Genomic DNA, 19,877 nt, shown 5'->3' on the forward strand with positions numbered 1-19,877 from the left:
TGAGGGAGGAGCGCGCCCGGCGCCGCCCCCGCTGCCATCGTGCCGCAGGGACAGCGCCGTCCCCTCAGGGAGCCGCGGGAGGCCTGCCCGGGCCGGCTGCTCCGTGCCGTCCCCCTGCTCCGCCCGGCAGAGCCCCGCCTCAGGGATACCGCTGTGCCACAGCACCCCGTGTGCCATGAGCCCCAGTAGGGCGGCAGCTCCACGGAGCCGTCCCGTCCCTTTGGATGGCGTAGAGAATTGGTTAAAAAATATCCAAGCTGGGTAAAAAGGAGCTCCTGGAGCTCTCCTGTGGCTGAGCACCTCATAACACTGACTGCAGTAAAAACAGAAAATAAAATGTTTTGTTATCACTGAGCACGTAACCCCCAGTCTCCTCGAAGTGTGTCTTTCATTCAGGGGTGAAATGAACCAGCTAAAAAGTTTGAGAGGGAATTAACACTGTCGAGGTAACAAACAGGAATGGCCCTGCACCCGCAGGCTGGTGCGCACTGAGCATGCAAGGTGCAAGACACGGGAGCTCGGACCTGGCTTCAGCCACGAAGATGAATAGGAACCCATGTAATGGGAAGTTTCTTGACCAGACAGGATACATGTCAAATAACAATACCTAAATCGGGTACCGGAGTGATACGGAGGATTACAGGGGTGCTTTTGAAATGGGACTTAAATGGCTTTCACAGACTGCAAGCTCTGTTATGGCTGCAGTAAATTTGAACCAGAGAAAGCCTTTAAGGAAGTATCAGAAAGATGACAGTTTTCATTTGGGAAAAATGAAAAAAATGGGTCTGGGATGGAGATTAATCTCTGTTGCCAGTACAGAAATGGCTGCGAATTTCTGTTTGGAGCTATTGCATAGAAGAGATATTGCTGAAATATTCTGTAAATTCTTTAACAGATTTTCTATCAGTATTCTGTAGATTATACTAATTCAAAATTCAACATCTGATCTTTCCCAAATGCTTAATGCTTAATCCCACTTCTGTCAATGGGTTATTTATTAACACTTAGTAAACAAAGCATTGGATATTTGTGCATATCACTCCAATTGGAACCTCACATTTTTTCCAAAATGGAAAACAAGCTATTGTTTTGTATTTTATTATTGATTCCTGCCTTTGCATCCTCAGACTTTTTGCTAACACATGTCAGAAACATCAAGGTAAGTAATCAACTATGTGTGGGGCTCCCACTCCTCAGAGATTAATAGTTTGCAGTTTGTCAGCATTTATCAGGGAGTTCATACTATGCTGCAGCTGGAGCTCTGTGTTCTCTGGTACCCCTGGACACAGGGTAAAAGTTGGAACTCTATAGGTTGATCTCTAATCAGCCTCAGTTTTCAATCAGCTCTGAAATTCTTCTCTCTCTCTTTTTAAAACATCCCTTTCCTCTGTTTTCACTGTCATCACCACGTAATGGTGACACGTTTTAGTAAAATATTTAAATGTGTGAAGCAATCAGTGCTGCCAGGGAACTGACTTTGGCACCTGTTAAGGAATACAAGTGAAAAGATGGCTCTAAGAAGCAGAAAACAGAGATATAACATGGCATCGAGATAAATGCCTGCTATCCAAGTGACATGGTAGGATTTTTTCTTGAAAGATTTGCATGTTAGCACAACATGAGATACATCTCTCAAAGGGGCCATTCTGGTTTTGACTGGATCTCTCTGTACTCTGAAAAGGCAAATCAGAGGGCAAATCTCTTTAGGGAGCATTCTGAGTTACTGGGTAGAACAGGACAAAGCAATTTATGGTTGATTGCTATTGATTAGGTTATGATCTTTGCCAAGATTTTTCTTTGAAAATCAGGATAGTAACGTGTCTAACTTTTAGAAGTCAACATGACATTTAATGCTGTAAATTGGATATGTCAGGGATTCTTATTATCTAACCATCTAGCCCAGATATAATGTAGCTTTTCACTCCTGATTACCATTGTGCCTGTGGCTCTCTGTGCAATGCTCTATCCATACATGCAGAGCACTATGGAAAAGTCAGTGGATTCTCCCAGTTTTGTTCTGTTTATGCAAATGTGATTTGATTGAAGTGGAGGAGATTGCTCTGTAGGGTGAAGGTCTTGGTGCCCATCCATGTCTTGGCCCTTTTCAACAAGCAGTATCCAGTGCTGAAGCATGGCTGGAATTTTGGCCCCTTAAGCTATCAGAGCTGCTTTTAGAACCACAGCCAGGTAGACACAGACCCAATTCTGCTGAAAATGGAACAAAAATCTGCATCATAGTTCTGTGTGTGTGCTGGCACATCTTGTTCCTATGAGCTGCATTAGGGGCTCTTCTCTGTGGCACCCAGTTAGCATCACTTGGGGTGATGAAATCTTCACTGTTACTGTAGATTCAGAGATAATTTTCATGCCTTGTTTTCCTATATAGCATTTAGGGATATATGCAAATACCTTGTTCAGTGTTGTGGATTCCCAGAGGTCACTTCAAGGTAATTGTACAGACTTTGCTGAGACTTTTAGTCGTGCTGTGGTTTAGTTTCCCAAGCTGTACAATCAGCAATTACTGTAATAGAGTCCTCTTTTCCCTCTCTGTTTTCATGGGAGTTTGAATTCCTCTTTTCCTCTCCAATTTCTGTGGATTTTTTGCACTTCTATTTTTTTCTAGTGCCACAACAAAACAGTATTAAACAAAAGAAGAGTTTGTTGCTGTTGCACAGCTGCAAAATAATAAAATTCTAATAACTGGTGCACCTGGGAAATATGTGAAAATAATACAGAAACATTTTATCAAGTAACAATTACCCAGGGTGGAGAATGTTAATTCTCATTTAAGTCTAGAATTGCATAATCATTTCGATTGGAACAATATTGCTTTTTGCCCACATAGCTCAAAATGACCTTGATGTTAGTGATGGCTCAAGTTACACCCAAGTGAATCATTATAAATGAAAAAGCACAGAACAAAATGACAGTCACGTAGTCCCCTCCCCCTGTACCAACCAGGGTCAGCTAGAGCAGGTAGCTGAGTGATGTCCAGCTGGATTAAGTATCTCCATTGAAGATCAGCCCAAGTGCAAAGTAAATAGTGCCTTTCACAGAGAGATTTTTCTATACTTTCAATGGAAATTGCAGGGTACCCCTCAAAATATTTACAGAATCACAATAGAGCTCCTTCAAAACTACTGTTGAAGCCATAATTTTGATAAAGAACGTGCACAACAGCAATTCTGTGCAACTTAAATGCAGGTACAGTATCTTTCAATTTGGAAGCAGTAGTCAGAATTGCAGAATATGTAGCTTTACATATTTTAATAGGTTGGGGGGTTTTGTTAGGTTGTTTGGTTGCTTTTTTAATTATTATTTTGCTTGGTAGTTCCACCAACAAACTGACATTTCAGAGAGTTCCATCTTTTCATTTCCCAGGGTGCATACTTCAGTTTGTGTTTTGTAAGGAGCAATGATAAGTGTAATGACAGTATGGATACGGAAAAGATAATTCCAGTTTTGGACAGGTCAGATTTGAGTTGGTGCACACTCTATACAGGCATTAAAGGAATCCATATATGCTTGTGAAAAGGAGAGGTGGACACACTGAAATCATCTGGATGGCAGTAACAGTTTGACAGATGAATCTAAAGAAATGCAGACAGGCTTTTTTTGCCAGACTTACAGCAGAAGAGAAGCCTTCTCCCTCAAACATTTCACTACCATAGATTTAATATAGTGTCTTGAAAAGAACCCTGAAATAAGCAAAAAATAGCCTTCTGTGTCTCAGTTTCCAGCCCTGACAGGTTCTGAAAGCCTTAAGTGTACTTGAGACATGTATCTGATTTGTTGTGTCCTTACCCTGCATTTGGTGGGGCAGGTAAGCACAATTCCACACAATGTGACCCCTGAGGCTCTTGGAACCAGAGGAGATAAGGAGTTTGCAGCTGAGCTGATGGGAATTGAGTTACACAAGCTGTTATTTTAACAGCACTCAGGAAGTTTGTTTAATGCCTGTCCTCTCTTTCAGAACAGAGTACGAGATATTGTTGTACAGCTTCTGATATTTGCATGTACTCTGGGAACAAATACAGGGAAAAAACCCTGTTTTTAACTGCCCCCTCCATGTGACAGCCTCCCCTCTAATCCTGCTGAATTACCTTCCTACCTGGTCATGTCAGGATGAGAGGCTGGTGGGCTGAAATGGGAGGAATTTAGGAGTCTGAAAAGGGATTCATCTGCCTGATAGTTTGGATTTGTGTGGCAGGAAAAAAGATTTGCAAACTGGGTTTTCATGCTTTGATACAACCCTGTTATTTCTTCCAAAGGAGAAAAAGTTTGCAAAGAAAATATGTACTGCAGGACCCAGATGTAGGAATTCTCAAGAAAAAGATGTTGCCATGATAGTTTGGTTTCACTTGAGGTCACCATACAGCCGACTTATATTCAAGGAAGACCTATTAAGCAGATTTTAGTGTGTTCTTTAGTCTCAATGACATTGAATTATAAATGGCACAGAGCATTTGAGCCTATTTTCCACTTATTCTCTCTCATATTTCAAGGGTCCATGTTTAATTTCAGCTGGAACAAGACACTTTTTGTGTCACATGAGCAAAATATAAAGCAAGCAACATTCAAAGTTGAACTTACCTTTCAAAGCCACAGTATTTAAGGTACACTAACATCAAATGAAAAACAAAAGATTCACCAAAACTGGGAATGCCATAAGCAAAATAATTACAACCTGCCTCACATTCCTTACTTGCTCTTCCCTCAAATTTACTTAAGTTTATTAATGAAGACCTTTCTCAACCCTTCCTTCTCCTGGACTTCCTTTGAGTTGTTACAACTACACAGAGTCAAAGAGATTTATTTCTAAATGTGGCTTTCCAACCTAAATCCTGATTTTTTCCCTTTTTTTCTCTTTACAGAAGCGAAATGCTGATAATGACTTGGTGAGTAAGGTTTGATTTTGTCTAGGCAACCAAGATCTTATAGTGACAAGAATATTCTTACTGTGTTCACAAAATGTTTCTGTAAGTCCAGTCTGAGTAAATGGATATTTTGAGTGTGTGACAATGGAAACAGCCCAGAGCTGCCTGTTTCAGGCAATAGGACCAACTAGACAGTTTCTTTCCAAGCTCTGATGGAAGCTCCTGGACAAAGAAAGAAAATGAACAAATGATTTTTAATTTCATTATATTTGAATACACTTCTGTATCTCTAACAGATTTTCATTCTATGTTGGTTTTGTTTTTACTTTAATGTTGCAGTTATTACTAAGGAAGGCCTCATCTCTGGGGCTGATTCCACTTGGCACCTGGATTTCACTTCAGCAATGCTTAAATGCTTTGATTGTTTGGGGACCTTCTTAATCAACCAGCAGAGATCAGGCCCACCATAAAAACTCCAAGGTTCTTTCAAGTTCTGGTTTTGCTGCAAGAAGCAGACCTTGTGGAGTTCCTAATGGGAACAACTGGTATTCCCCATGCTTCCACTTAGTGTCCAGAAAGCTTATACCTGAGATTCAAAGAAAAGTATTGCCTTGTCCATTTCCTTGTTTAAAAAAAGCTGAGCTCCAGCTTGGAGGAAGCTGAGAATAACATAAAATGGATTTTGAAGTCATTTGATCTATTTTTAAACAAGAGGATTACTTACATCCCTGCTCTAGGAGTGGTCCACTCCTCTGATAACTACAGTCACTAATACAGTGAGGCAGCAGTAAACAGTTGTGCTCTTTGAATAACCATAAAAATTCACTCTCTCAGTAGAGAAAAGAACTATTTTTATAATGGCAATATTTTTGCAGTGGTGGTACTATTTTGTTAAAGTCTGTAGTTATAACTTGTGGAATAGCACCATCATGTCAGTGAAATAAATATCCAAGGAAACATATCTCCAGTTCTTCTATTAGGTCTTTCTTTTTGCTTTGGAATGATCAATGTCCTGCTGTGGTTTCTTTTTAAAAATATGATCATAACTGATTAACACACACAGGAGTATAACAGCTAGTACTCTTTTTGTCTTTTTTCTTTTCTCATCTATAGGTTGTCAATGGGATAGAAATCTATAGCATGAAAATTGATAGTAAAGTAACTTCCAGGTTTGCACACAATGTCATCACCAGTCGAGCTGTCAATCGAGGAAATGTATCCAGAGAAGTCTTCTTTGATGTTGAACTCCCTAAGACAGCCTTCATTACCAACTTCAGCATGTGTGTAATCTTTACAATATTATTAAAGAAGACTAAAAGTCTGTGCTAATTCAACTGGGAGAAACTGAATCCAAATGTTCATTTTTACTTTTCCATTTGAATAGATTTCTAAATACCTCCTGGGTAATTTTCTGGTACTATTAACTTAACATGCAAGATATGTGGAGAAAGGCAAACATTGGTACATCTGTAGAAAAGATGACTAATTTTCAATTATTTCTATTCATCATCATGAATAGAAGGGAACCTTAGGGAATGGGGGACCTTTCCTGCAGATTCATCCATCTTTTCAGAAATACTCTTACTTACCATGGTATTGTCAAACCAGGAAAGTACCATTACTTAATTTCACTGATGGCATTATAATTTAATTTATCTCTTCATTTAAAAATCATATTTGAATGAAAGGCAGAAAGTAGAATTAATCCCTTACATTTGTACCTTTAGTTGCAAAATGTGCAACTAAATCTACCATGATGAGGTTTGATTGTTAAGCACATCCATCTCTGCTAATAACACTGTGCCTGCTTTATCTCCAGTGAAGAGAAGCAGTAGCTTTAGGGCACAACCACTCATGATGCATTTTAGAACTTCTGTGATAGAATGAGGGGATGAGAAATGGCTGCTTAGTCTTCTAAGGAGTTCAAGGATGAAATGCTTCTCTGTAGATGATGACATCTGGACAGGTGAGTCACATCCAGGGCGTTGGTTTGTGATGAGATGAGATGAGATGAGATGAGATGAGATGAGATGAGATGAGATGAGATGAGATGAGATGAGATGATGGTTAAGTTGCTGAAGTGTAGGAATATGATGTGTGTAAGTTGTGTTGCTGTAGCCCAGTTTTGATCTAAGTCAAAGTAAAAATTGGTTTAGATTCTTTTACGATACTGAGCACAGAGCTCTTCATTCCAGCTAAATTCTCTGAGGAGTCTGGCTTCAGTGAAAGGGCCCAAATCTTGGCAATAGCAGGGCTCTGAAAGTGGTTATTAGCAAACAAATCAATAAAGGGAGAACTCCTGTAGTATCCTTCAACTGAGGTAGGACTTCTTCATCTGCAGGACAATTGATGGTGTCACCTATCCTGGAACTATAAAGGAAAAAGAAGCTGCAAAAAAGCAATATGAGAAGGCTGTTTCAAGAGGACAGACTGCTGGTCTTGTCAAGTAAGGATCATGTCTTGTGTGGCTTCCACACCATCACTCCATAGCAGACTATGAGATTGGAAATCATGTGTTCTGGCACTTTGCTGACATTATGGGACGAAAGAACAATTATAGAGTTATAGTTATTGTAGCACAAGTCATGAAAAGGAAATACAGCCTGACTGCACAGGCACTGTCTGCAACTATGGATATGCTATTCCTGCAACTTTCACTGACTTTGTGTGACCTATTCCTGGGATTAATTTCACTGGGAAACTGGAATAATTCTATAGGTTAGGTATGATTTTGAGGACTGGTTGATGATTTCTAGCAATAGATCAAAATTCCCGTCTTTGTTTTACTTCTTTTCAAAATACATACAACCCCAACTATAAATATTGTGAAAGAGGATAAAGATCTTTTCCCTATCCACTTAAATACAGAGCTTCAGGAAGAAAAACAGAAAAATTCACTGTTTCAGTCAACATTAAAGCAGCCAGTAAAGTCACTTTTGAGCTCACATACGAGGAACTGCTGAAGCGACACTTTGGAAAATATGAAATGTTCATCAAAGTAAAACCAAAGCAGCTTGTCAAAGATTTTGAGGTAAATGGCAAACTGATGAAATTTGACTGTAATTTAAGAGATGGTGGAATTCTGCTTATCTGTTGAAAGTAGAGTGCCATGGTCATTCCTATTAGGCCATAGGTGAGCTAAAGGCCAGGATAACATTTCTCATGAGTCCCATGGGGGGCAACCATGAGCATACTTTAATGCAGGTTTTTACTTATAAACCTGATAAATTTGCTCATCTACTGAGCATTGCAAAAGAAATCTTGTATGAAAACCTGAAAAAGCTATTGCAATTTCTAGGAGTAATTATATATGTCTTTATAGCAAAAACTCCAGCTTTCTCACACCACTGTGAAACACCATCTTTAATTTACAGTGATGCATATGTCACATTCTGGAATACTGCAGCTTTTTGTGCCTATCTGCCTTGATAAGATACCACCATCTAGCTTTCCAACAAGTCATATTTCTATTAAAGTTTGCTTATTTCTAGCCTTGTTTTTAACTTCTGTGTTTGAAAAGGCCTCTTTGGCTGAAGATGTGTCCATACAAGTGTAGATTTGGACTGCCATTACGACTTACAAAAGTAAATTTATTTTTTTAATGAAAATCCCTCTTTCACATCTTAGTTGCTTATCCTCCTGTAAATGGCTGAGTTGATGTATCGTGACTTAATCAATGACAGTATATTTTCAATTAATATTTCAGATTGAAGTAGATATCTTTGAGCCTCAGGGTATCTCTGAGCTGGAAGCAGAAGGAACATTCATCACCAATGAGCTGCAAAATACCATTAAAAAAACCTTTTCAGGAAAAAAGGTACATTGATTACTGCATTCCATGATTTACTTATTACGGTTACAATTCTGAAATAATAATTTCAATGCTAGCAATGGCAGCAAAAGGAAACCTGAATACCAGTAATATTATCTCTTACAGAAAAACAGAATTACTAACTAGTCCTTCTCCCTTGTATGGGGGTGGTAGAATTCCTAAAACATACAACAGCTTTATCAAAGGTGTCATTCAGACTGAAGAGCTGACCCAAGGCAGATGGAGAAGTAAGCATATGGAGAAAGCCCTGGATAGCAGCCTTCATCTGTCAGTTACCACCAATAAATTTCTGAATACATATGGATCTAGTAGCTAACCCGATAAAACAGGTTATTCTTATGTCTGTGAAAATAAATATACTGACTTTAAAAAAATGCAGATGTGTTTCTGTAGAAGTTTTTCAGCTGTTAAGGTTCAGATCTAAGGAAGGCTTTTCTTTTCAGGGCCATATCTCTTTCAAGCCAACTCTCGATCAGCAGCGAACCTGTGCAAATTGCTCACAGTCTGTCTTGGATGGGGATTTCACTGTAAGATATGATGTGAAGAGAACAACTCCAGATAATCTGCAGGTAAGTTTAACAGTTTGAAATTCAGAACTGGCTAACAGTTTAATTTGCACAGTAAAGGTAAGGGAGCAGCAAGGGCCAGCTGTTTCCTGAGGGACAGGCAGCTGAGTGTGAGCAGGAGTTGGTCTTCAGGGTGGGATCCAAAACAGTGGAGTCCATGGATAGGAACAGGTACAGCTGTGAGACAGCTGGAGACAGATGTTCTGACACTGTAGCTCAGGCAGGGACTAAAGGCCCAGTCTTGCACTTAAATGACACTCTTGGCCCCACGGACAGAGGTGAGACTGCTCAGGGCCATTAAAACTTTTTAGGCCACTCAGAGGCTAGACATTAGCTGAAAGTAATATCTCCTTTATCTGTTTTACCTTTATAATGTACCAAACTTTTTTGGTGGTGGCATGGGTCTTTTTTAACATTTTCTTTTTCAGATTGTCAATGGCTACTTTGTACACTTCTTTGCACCAACAAATCTTCCGAAGTTGTCCAAGAATATTATTTTTGTACTGGATACTAGTGGCTCAATGTATGGAAGAGAAATTGAACAAGTGAGTTATTACATTAGTAAAAAGTTCCTGTGAAAGAGCTGGAACAAAGTTCTGGGAGGGAGATGGTGCTGGAAGGGACACAATGCCTTACAGTGCACATGTGCTGCTCAAGCTGTACAGAGTGGCTCGATGGTGTCACCTCTCTAATGTCCACTGCCAGATGTACTAGTTTGCAGTGTTACTGTAGAACAGAAATCTATACATTTAGCCTATATTTACTTATAAATGTCATTTACAGAGAGTGCTGTCATGTGTACTTGACAGCTCCAAAATAAGTTGTGCATACAGATTATGTTCACTTTCTCTGTTCATTCTGTATCTGGGAAGCAGCATCTCTTTTCAGAGCTATGACTGAGCTAATGTTCAGAATTTTCAGTTTTGGTGTGCATCAAAATTTCCAGGCATGCTTGTTTATGAGCTTCTCCACTAACCTGTAGCTACTACCCATTTGCCATGCCAGCTTATCTCAGTGTAAGCAACCAACCATGACAAGAATCTGATTTTCATCTCAGCTACAAAGATTTACCAGATGTTATTACAGCTGACTTCCCTAGAGTTACTCTGAAATTGACACAGGGACTGGCAAGAACAAAACAAGCTCAGAATTTTTGCAATGTATACTGTGTAAGAGTAAAAAATAGCCCAATGCTGAGAGATTGATGATGTAAAATCTGTAAGCACATATTCTGTTAAATGTTGAATCATTTATCAAAACCTCTTGTCTTGTAGACAAAAGAAGCACTGCTAAAAATCCTAGATGACATTAAAGAAGATGACTTCTTCAATTTCATATTATTTGATAGTGAAATATCTATCTGGAAAGAAACTTTAATTAAGGCCACTCCTGAGAATCTGGATGAAGCGAGGAAGTTTGTTCGGCACATTTCTGCTCAAGGCAGTAAGTACTTGACTGGCCTTGCCAATAGGTCATTGTGTAAGTCAATTTATTGATTGATTATGTGGACACAATGCTACAGTTTGTTGGGGTTTCAAATTGCTGATGAGACACTCCTGAAGTTCAGTTTTACTTGGAACATGACATCTATTTCTCTTTATGTTTCCAAAGTCCAGGTAGTTTTCTATCTAAACATCCCCCCACTTGTAAATAAAATCTTTCATTTTCTTACTGTAAACAAATCTCTTCAGATCCCAGTGAAAAATGAACTTTTAGTTTGGCAGTCTTTGCTGAACCCAAATTTCTGTCTACCTCATAGTGACAAATTTGCATGGTGGTTTGATGAGAGGAATTGATATCCTGAATGCTGCTCATGAACAAAACCTTGTGCCCAAGAGAAGTGCTTCTATAATTATCATGTTAACAGATGGCCAACCAAATGTAGGTAAGTTTGTGTTGGATGGAATAAGAGAGTTCATTAGCTAATAAAAAATGCTACTTAAAATTGGTTTTCAGCTTTGACTTCTGGATATTTTCATGATTTGAGTGCTACTATACCAGCACCATAGTACCAAATCCAGCTTTTGGTAATGTCTCCTAAGAAATCTGAACATGCCAAGTCACGTTTGATTTTGTGATCATTTAGTCTATTTTGAAAAAACTCAAATATTTTCTGGTTTGATGCAGGTGTATCAAATACTCATGAGATTGAGAAAGCAGTGAAGAAGGCCATTGATGGCAGATACACCTTATACAATCTTGGTTTTGGCAGTGGTGTTGACTATGGTTTCTTGGAGAGGATGGCCCTGGAGAATAAAGGATTGGCCCGTCGGATTTATCCTGACTCTGATGCAGCTTTGCAGCTTCAGGTGCAGTAATTACCATGTACATGAGATCAGAGATACATTAGGTCAGATATCTTGTTTCCAAACAATCAAAATCCCAGTGTGTAATCTGATATTCAGATACTCCAGAGCCTGCTGTGATCAGTGTGTTGAAATCATAGAATAGTTTTAGATGGAAGGGACCTTTACTTGCATTTAATTTTCCTCTTCCCTTATAGAAGCAGGAAGTACAAGGGCAGTAAAAGGGAAATACAGTGGGCTATGGCAGGGAGTTTAAAACTTGGCATAGGGTCACAGTTCTGAAGGACACTGGTGGAATTGCTGCAGTCTCTCCTGTACCTCACAGATCATGTGGTTAAGGTCATGTCAAGGGGCAAGAAGGGTAACATCATAAAGCTCTAGATATTCTTTCTTTAGAACCTTACTGCAAGTAGGTGAATTTAACCATACTCCAGAGGCATTTTAGGGTTCTAGAAGACATGGAAACTTGTACAGGCCACACAGGGTTGTCTTTTTTTACTTCTCACATTCCAATAGCAGCCATTCAAAGAATTCACCAAAGAATTAGATGGTAGATTTCATTGCAAGCTCTGCTAAAATCAAACACCCAGTCTCCTTTGATTATGTTGTCATGTCAGTCTCTGCAGAGAAGAGATGCAGAAAATTATCTCTATCAAATAATGGGAGACTTGGTATTCCTCTTGATTTATATTGATGGAACTCATGGTCCACAGCACGTTGTTCTCAAATATTTTTCCTCTCTCTTAGCAAGATTGAAGGGTTTGTATGTCATTTATCATTTCCATTATTTGTAGATTTCTAGGTCTTGCACTCTGAGACTTAACTAAATCTCTTAATATTTCTTATAAAATAATTTTTACTTTTCATTGCTGAAATTGTAGGATTATAGATCCTGCTCTAGATAGGTTATAGATCTACCCATGAATTAAAGAAACATTGATAGTTAAATGCTTTCTTTTTTTTTTTTTTTTTTTTTTTTTTCAATCCTACAGGGGTTTTATGATGAGGTGTCAAATCCCATGCTCATAGATGTGGAGTTAAACTACCCAGAAAATGAAATATCAGACCTAACTACTAACAGCTTTAAGCACTTCTATGATGGGTCTGAGATTGTGGTGGCTGGGCGCTTTGTAGACAGCAACCAAAACCATTTGTCTGTCGATGTCAGAGGTGAAGGTGTAAGTATGGATTTCTTTGACTTATGTAAGCTGCACAAAATCTCTGAATGCTTCTTTACCTCCATTGTGATGATAAAAAAATGCCACGTGAGTGTGGAAAATCAAGTTATGTTCTGTAGTGTACACCTCTAAAATTCCCAGAAATAATGGGCCAAAATTCCTCATACAACACTGGCAATTTTCTGGTGTAGAACCAGACTGGTTTTCAATTTCATAAGATTTTCAGGTGGGAAGGTCTTTGTTTTTGGGAAGTTCTGACAGTCCCTGGCTACTGGTGATACAGAGAATACTCTTACTCCCAACAGGCTGATGATGCCCTGTTGTACACTACACAGCAAGATGCTGAGCAAACAGCTCAGGCTTTCCAAGAACAGCAATACATCTTTGGAGAGTACATTGAAAGGCTCTGGGCTTATCTTACCATTGAACAACTCTTGGAAAAACGGTAATTATACCTGGAATGATCCCTTAGCTCTGAACCCCTTACACCCTCCCACTCCTGCAGTTTCTGGGATGTGAAGCTGACATTCACATCCTACTGAGGTGCCAATGGGAAAGCATAAAAATCAGTGAGGGAAATCCACCAACCTATTCTCCTCCCTAGTCTCAGTATTCCTGTTTCAGGTTGCAAATGAAACAATTTTAAATTATTGCAAGTATAAAGCACAGCTTTGCCTTTCTCTTGGACAGCCAGTAGAATCAGAAGTGCTTTTAGACTGTGACAGATGTATCTTATTGATAAATTACCTGCAAAGAAATGACTTTATTTTAAAAATATTTAATCTGAAGTGTGGTGAGTGATTCAGCAATCACTGATGCTGGGAGTCTCTTCCTGTATTCAGCATTACAGCTACAGGAGAAGAAAAGGAAAACCTTACAGCTCAAGCCCTGGCTCTCTCACTATTGTACAAGTTTGTAACACCACTGACATCCATGGTGGTAACAAAACCAGAAGAAGATGACAATGAAGAGGGGATTGCTGATAAACCCACTGAAGGTATAGACATCTTCACAATTGTACTGAATTTGAGAAGCCCAAGAGTTCCTTTGATGTTCCCCTGAAGAAAGGCTTTCATGTGGGCACAGTTTTAAATATGTATCTGAAATATCTGCTTTCCAAGCCTGGCACGTGTGTGGTTTATGCAAAATTACTTCTCGTTGTAAAGCTCATTTCCATCCTTCATTACTAAATCATATGGGTAGAGTATAAATTTAAAATAAGTTTATTTTAAACTAAATAGAAAAACTATTACAGAAAAAGACCCTGAAAACCAAGCAGAATTTCTAATCTAATAATCCAGTACATTTCTGTTTGATCTACAAATACTGAGTTGTATCACTGGGAAGAAATGGCATTACAAAATACTGAAGATAGCTGGATGCAATTTCAAATGGTTTTAATTTTTTTTGCAATGTTTTCTTAGGGTCAGAATCCTTCCTGTTTAAATATAGAACTGAAACTGTATTTCTTTTTTCTTTCTTTTACTTCTTACCTGCCCGTGGTAACAGCTGAAGGTATGTACATTTCTTATTAAATTTACTTAATATTTTTAATAGAGATGGATTTTCTACATTACTTATTTGATATTTTCATAAAGGTCATGGGGAATTAATCAAGATTGTGTTATAAATAGATATACAACTTCTCAGATGGGTAAGTTTGTAAATAGTGCTTCCAGTTCAGTTCCTGTCTGATTGCAGCATCCCACCACTACAGAATTCAGGCCCAGTACAAGTGAGGCACTGGGGACTTCCAGGTACCATGTGTAGCAGTCCCATACAGAGATGTCTTCATTCATGCCATGCTTGCCACTTCTAAATCACAGAGCCCTGTCTTCAGACACCCTGACAGAATTTCAGATGTAAAAAGAGCAGAAGAGTAGAAAAATGTGGAACCAGGTGTGCAATTCTTCCTTCCTGGAAGCAGAGTTTAGAACAAGGTGGCACAGAGGGATCAGAGAACAGCAGGATGTCCCAGTCCCAGAGAGAGCAAGCCCCAAGGAACACTTGTGCTGGAAAGCAGGGTGTGCTTTCAGCCCCTTCAAGATTGTTGCTTTGTAAAAATGCTAAACTGTTTTTACTAAATTTTTACTTTTAAATATTTTTAATATTTAGAAATATACATATAATTACAAGATTTTTTAGGCTGGTTTTGGAAGGAGGAAAGAATGAAGTGGGTGAGATTGGGTTTTGTTCTTTGTAGCCTCTAAAATAACATTTTGTTTCATTCAAGCAGGGATGTTCACGGGTCCTTTGCAGGGTAAGTAATTTAATTTACTTTTCTGAACGGAGCAGGATCTGTCAACTGAAATTGCCAGAGGCAGAGATGTCTTTTCTGCCAGTACAACTGCACTTTAACAAATACTACCAAATTCTGCTCACTGCTGAAAACACACTTATAGGTTGAACAATATGAGGTGACAAAGTTTCAGCTAAATAGTTTATAAGGAATAAATGCCTGTTCATCAAACCAACATTTTTTCCTGAAAGCTGTTTCCCAAGAACAGGGGATGGACTTCACTTTGCATTTCCTGTGGAATTACATAAAGCAAGGGACTGAGATGTCAGCATCTCTGGCTAAATTAACATGTTCAGTCACTTGTGCAAAAAGCATCTGCTTTATTCAAGAGACAGCAACTGATCCACCGAATTGCTGGCTGGGCAATCCTGGAAATGGGAGAGTTAGATTTATGTTTTTGCTCTGGAGATTAGTGCCAATCTCTGTCTCTGTCTAGTTTTTTCAAGTCTTCATTGAAAAGACTTAAATTCATTCTGGAGGGAAAAAAAGCCAAACCAAACCAAACCAAACCAAACCAAACCAAACCAAACCAAACCAAACCAAACCAAACCAAACCAAACCAAACCAAAACACCCCAAATATCAAAAAGTCAGAAGTTTTCAATGGATGATGTTGCATGTCCTTGCTGATAGCTTAATCCTCAAGTCTGAAATATTTGTGTCCTACAGATAGATTGCTTGGGCTGTATGGAAACCCTCAGAGCAATTTAAACTACAAGTGAAATCTGTCTCTATGCTGAAGCTTTTTTTTGGTTCAAAAGCAGCACATAAATTGTCATTCCATAGATTACATGTTTTAAAAACTAGGATGCAATTACTGATTTACCTAGCATATTAACTCCCTGACACATGGGCCATGCAATTTTCCATTTTCCATGTGTGAATTTTTCTAACAACTTTCTTTCCTTCTGCAGCTTCACCAGCATATCACACATATGCATCACCACCCACTTGGTATACTAGTGGTGAGTAGTTGGAGTAGTGTCTGTCTAAGAGAACAGAAGAGGGTATTTAAGATTAAATTACACAATTCTTAGGAATATTTTCAATATTTCCCTTCCATAAAAGCAGCCATTTTTTCATTTTTAAGGGGCGAGTATTTTAATTTACTTGTTAAACCTCTCTCAGTGTCTTCTAAATATCAAGTAATTGAAATTACATGTGGTCATTTTCTCAGTCCTCCTTCCCATCAGTAGGTTTTGTGTTGATAACTGCCTGTTTTCTATTAAATAATTTCTATTTAGTTATTAAATTTAGATATTAAGCAATATTAAATGCTCATGTGGAGCTTTGACCCTGTGTATCACTATACAGACACCAGTGATTTGCCTTTACAGTTGATGGAGATCCACACTTCATTATATCAGTGCCACAAAAAAAAGATGCCATTTGTTTCAATATCAATGAAAACCCTGGCATGATCTTAAATTTAATAAATGACCCAGTTACAGGTGAGTTTGTAACTTTTTTTTTTTAATACAGAATACTTCTAAAAATGTGTTTAAAGGCTATTTCTCTCTTTATAATGACTAAGCTTTTTTTCCCAACAAAGTTAGCAGGAGGTCCTGTAGCTATGGTAGTGTATCATTACCATGACTGTTTATACTTCTTGTACCAAAATGAACTTTTAAACTCACTTTAAAAACCACTGTGAGGGTTGAGAGTAGTAATTTGTCTCAGTCAGTTCTAGTAGAAGCAATAAAATAATCTTTAGGCCACCAGTTTGTGGAATATCTGGTAAAGAGAGACTGATGTCACTCAGACTCCATACCCATCACAGACTCTCTGTGCTTTGGGAAAAACTGAACTTTTCTCAACAAAATGATTGTTGGCTTTGTGGAAATTCACAGAACAACCCCCAGAATTTATTTTACTTTGATACATGAACAAGTAATTCTGATCTATCTTTCAACTCATATTTAATTTCTCAAGTTGTTGTTAAATTTTCAAGACGCTCCTTGACATCAGTTGATCAGATCCTGTCTATAAAACAATACTTGTTTCATTTCTATATTAGGCATCACAGTCAATGGAGAACTTATTGGTGATAAGAAAGCAAATAGTGATGCAAAGATCCAGAACTCATATTTTGGAAAACTTGGTATTGCAAATAAGCACCTGGATGTCAAGCTGACAGTAACTCCTGAGACAATCACAATTCAGAATGGTGATGAAAAAACAGGTTTCACCTGGCTGGACTCAGTCACCTTGCACCAAGCAGGGTAAGACTTAGTGAAAGGGTATCAGGCTCTTGTATGACTTTCTACTCTTATTAAATGTTGGTCAATAATATACTTCTAAGATTTGTGTGTGAATCTACAAAAGCAATTGATTCAAGCCCTGCTGGATTCCACTCCCTACTTTTTTGTGTAACTGCTGAATTATTCACAAATCCCTCTGCTTGAAATAAGTAAATGAAGACCTTTCCCTGATTTTCTATTGCTATGACTAAGGTAAAACTAGATTTGGTATTGTGCTTTATGTAGCAGAGTCTTGCAAATACTTAAGGAGTAACTTCAGACTGAGTTGTAATCTTTCAAAGGCAAAATAGTGTTCAAAAACAACTCCATTTTAAAAATGGAACTTGTGGCAGTTACAGGATTGGTATATTTTTTCCTGTCAGCAGGTATATTCCTCATGGTATCTATTACAGAGTAATTTATACCTGTGCAAAAGGCTTATAGAAGGAACAGGCAACATTTTCTCTTCCTCCTCCTTTATATTTCACTGTGTAGAATAAAATTCCATCTCAAGGCCTGGCAGTGCAGCAAAAAAAGCAAACTGTCATTCATAGACATGATTTCCAAACACATGGATGATATCACTGACACAATCAGAAGCAAATCTTCTCTATCCTAGCACTAAAATAGGCAGTTTGGGAGTTGACTTCTCTGAAATACTAAAGGAAAAAGTGTCATGCAGCATCCAGGCAAAGAAGTGATGGTTTTGTCAATAGAATTTGTATCATTGAGCATGAGGTGCTGTATCTACATATCCCCAACCTATCTGTGACTAAGTACACTGGTAAAGGACAGGTTTTGCTAAAAACATCTTACTGGAAAGTTTAAAGGCCAGGTAGCCTTTTCCAGGCTATATTAAAATATATCATATTTTAATATGATTTTGTGACTGTCTGTGAACACACAGAGAGACTCTGTGGACCAAACCAGGCAGCAAACCCTCTCTCCTAAAAACACTGAGCAGTTTATAAAACTACATTTGTTTTTCTTCTCACATTTATTTCTGTTGCTGTTAACTCTGGTAAACACAATGTTCTAAGTCATGTTTTTCTTTTTTCCTCAGTTTAACTTTGATAATTAACAGAAAAAAAAATCTGGTGCTCTCAATGGGCAGTGGTGTCTCATTTGTTGTTGTTCTACATCAAGTATGGAAGAAACATCCTCTCCACCAAGATTTCCTAGGACTGTATACATTGAAAAGTGATGAACTGTCTGAGCAGACCCATGGATTATTAGGTATGACTTTGTTTAGTGTTTCCCTGCTGGTCTTTCCTTATGAGACTACATAATTTATAGACAGAGTATTGTACTTGAGAAAAATCACACCCAGAAATTTCAGAGATCAATACATGCATTATTTGATTTTTAAAAAGCTGAAGGCTTGGAAAGCATGTAATAAATTCAACAGAATCAACAAGACATCAAGTGAGGATATCTTGAAGGGTATCTAGAAAAGGCTATATTTGTTCTGTGTTCTCAGGAGCTGGAACTTGCATCCAGGGTGATGTGGATACAATTCTGGGTTATCAACAAAAAATAATACCAATTATACCACAGGCATAGGTTCAGCCTTACCTGAAACTTGGTGTTTGCTTATCCAATAAAAACCCTGAAGGGACAAGGAAACCAGCACAGGAATTGGGATTTCTGTTTGGTTTGCTTCTGTTTTAATGCCTGAAATGGTAATTGTGGCTTCTCTTTTTAGGGCAGTTTTTCCGGCCCATTGACTTCACCATACTTGAAATTCATCCTGGGTCTGATCCCAAGAAACCAGATGCCACAATGATTGTTAAAAACAATGAATTGACAGTAACAAGGTACAAAATAATGAAGTCCTTAGCAAAGACTTGGGCAAGATTCCTTGTCCAGGTACAGTTCCTACCTCAGAAATCCCATGGCTGTGTTTTCTCTTTCAGGGGCTGGCAGAAGGATTACAGGAGAGATCCTAAACACGGTGTTGATATTCCTTGCTGGTTTGTCCATGACAATGGAGCTGGGCTGATAGATGGTGTTCACACAGATTATATTGTTTCCAGTCTCTTTTAAGCAACTACAACTTCCTCCAAATGCACAGGCAGACTGTCTGAAAGAGCAGTATTTTCAACATGTAATAATTATTCAAACATATAGGCATAGCATTTAGCAAGGATAAGGTATGATGGATTCTCATAGAGAGTTTTACTGTGTATTTGATCCAATCTGAAGTGCAAGATCCTCATCCTCTGAAGTGTCCTCCTTATTAGTTTTATAATTCTGACTTTAGATGCTGCTTTGTAAAACGTAGCAGAAACCCTCTACCCAATATTTAATCAATAAATGAGTGTCAGGAGTGATTAAATAAAAGTATCAGTACTCAGTGCCTGGGTCTGTTGTTCCAACAGCTCAATGCTCTCATGCCTGCTTCACAAAGCCCAGGGTACCAGATGCATTTTGAAATTGAGCACAAGAGCACATCTGATAGCCCAGTCCAGATTTTGGGATAATCCCTTGGTACTTGGAACCACCTGACCTCTTGACTGTGCAGTGCTGGGGGCAGCTGCCAGCACAAGAGGTGACTGCAGGCATCCAGGACTTCTGGAT

General features: G+C 38.5%; 1 protein-coding gene across 1 annotated transcript; it reads left to right on the plus strand.

The window, feature by feature from the left end:
• The first annotated feature begins 1,027 nt into the window (after positions 1 to 1,027).
• Positions 1,028 to 19,654, plus strand: LOC130258192 (inter-alpha-trypsin inhibitor heavy chain H3-like). The gene is made up of 22 exons (XM_056501348.1): positions 1,028 to 1,159; positions 4,875 to 4,898; positions 5,991 to 6,157; positions 7,219 to 7,323; positions 7,746 to 7,908; positions 8,584 to 8,694; positions 9,153 to 9,278; positions 9,704 to 9,820; positions 10,550 to 10,718; positions 11,035 to 11,160; positions 11,403 to 11,584; positions 12,574 to 12,759; positions 13,065 to 13,204; positions 13,602 to 13,756; positions 14,269 to 14,274; positions 14,993 to 15,019; positions 15,972 to 16,022; positions 16,395 to 16,508; positions 17,075 to 17,279; positions 18,361 to 18,533; positions 19,003 to 19,114; positions 19,214 to 19,654. Exons 1-22 carry the CDS (start codon positions 1,070 to 1,072, stop codon positions 19,341 to 19,343), a joined length of 2,679 nt encoding a protein of 892 aa, XP_056357323.1. The 5' UTR covers positions 1,028 to 1,069; the 3' UTR covers positions 19,344 to 19,654.
• The last annotated feature ends 223 nt before the right edge of the window (positions 19,655 to 19,877 follow it).

The sequence above is a fragment of the Oenanthe melanoleuca genome, chromosome 12, assembly GCF_029582105.1.
Source record: "Oenanthe melanoleuca isolate GR-GAL-2019-014 chromosome 12, OMel1.0, whole genome shotgun sequence".
In the NCBI taxonomy this organism is placed as follows: Eukaryota; Metazoa; Chordata; class Aves; order Passeriformes; family Muscicapidae; genus Oenanthe; species Oenanthe melanoleuca.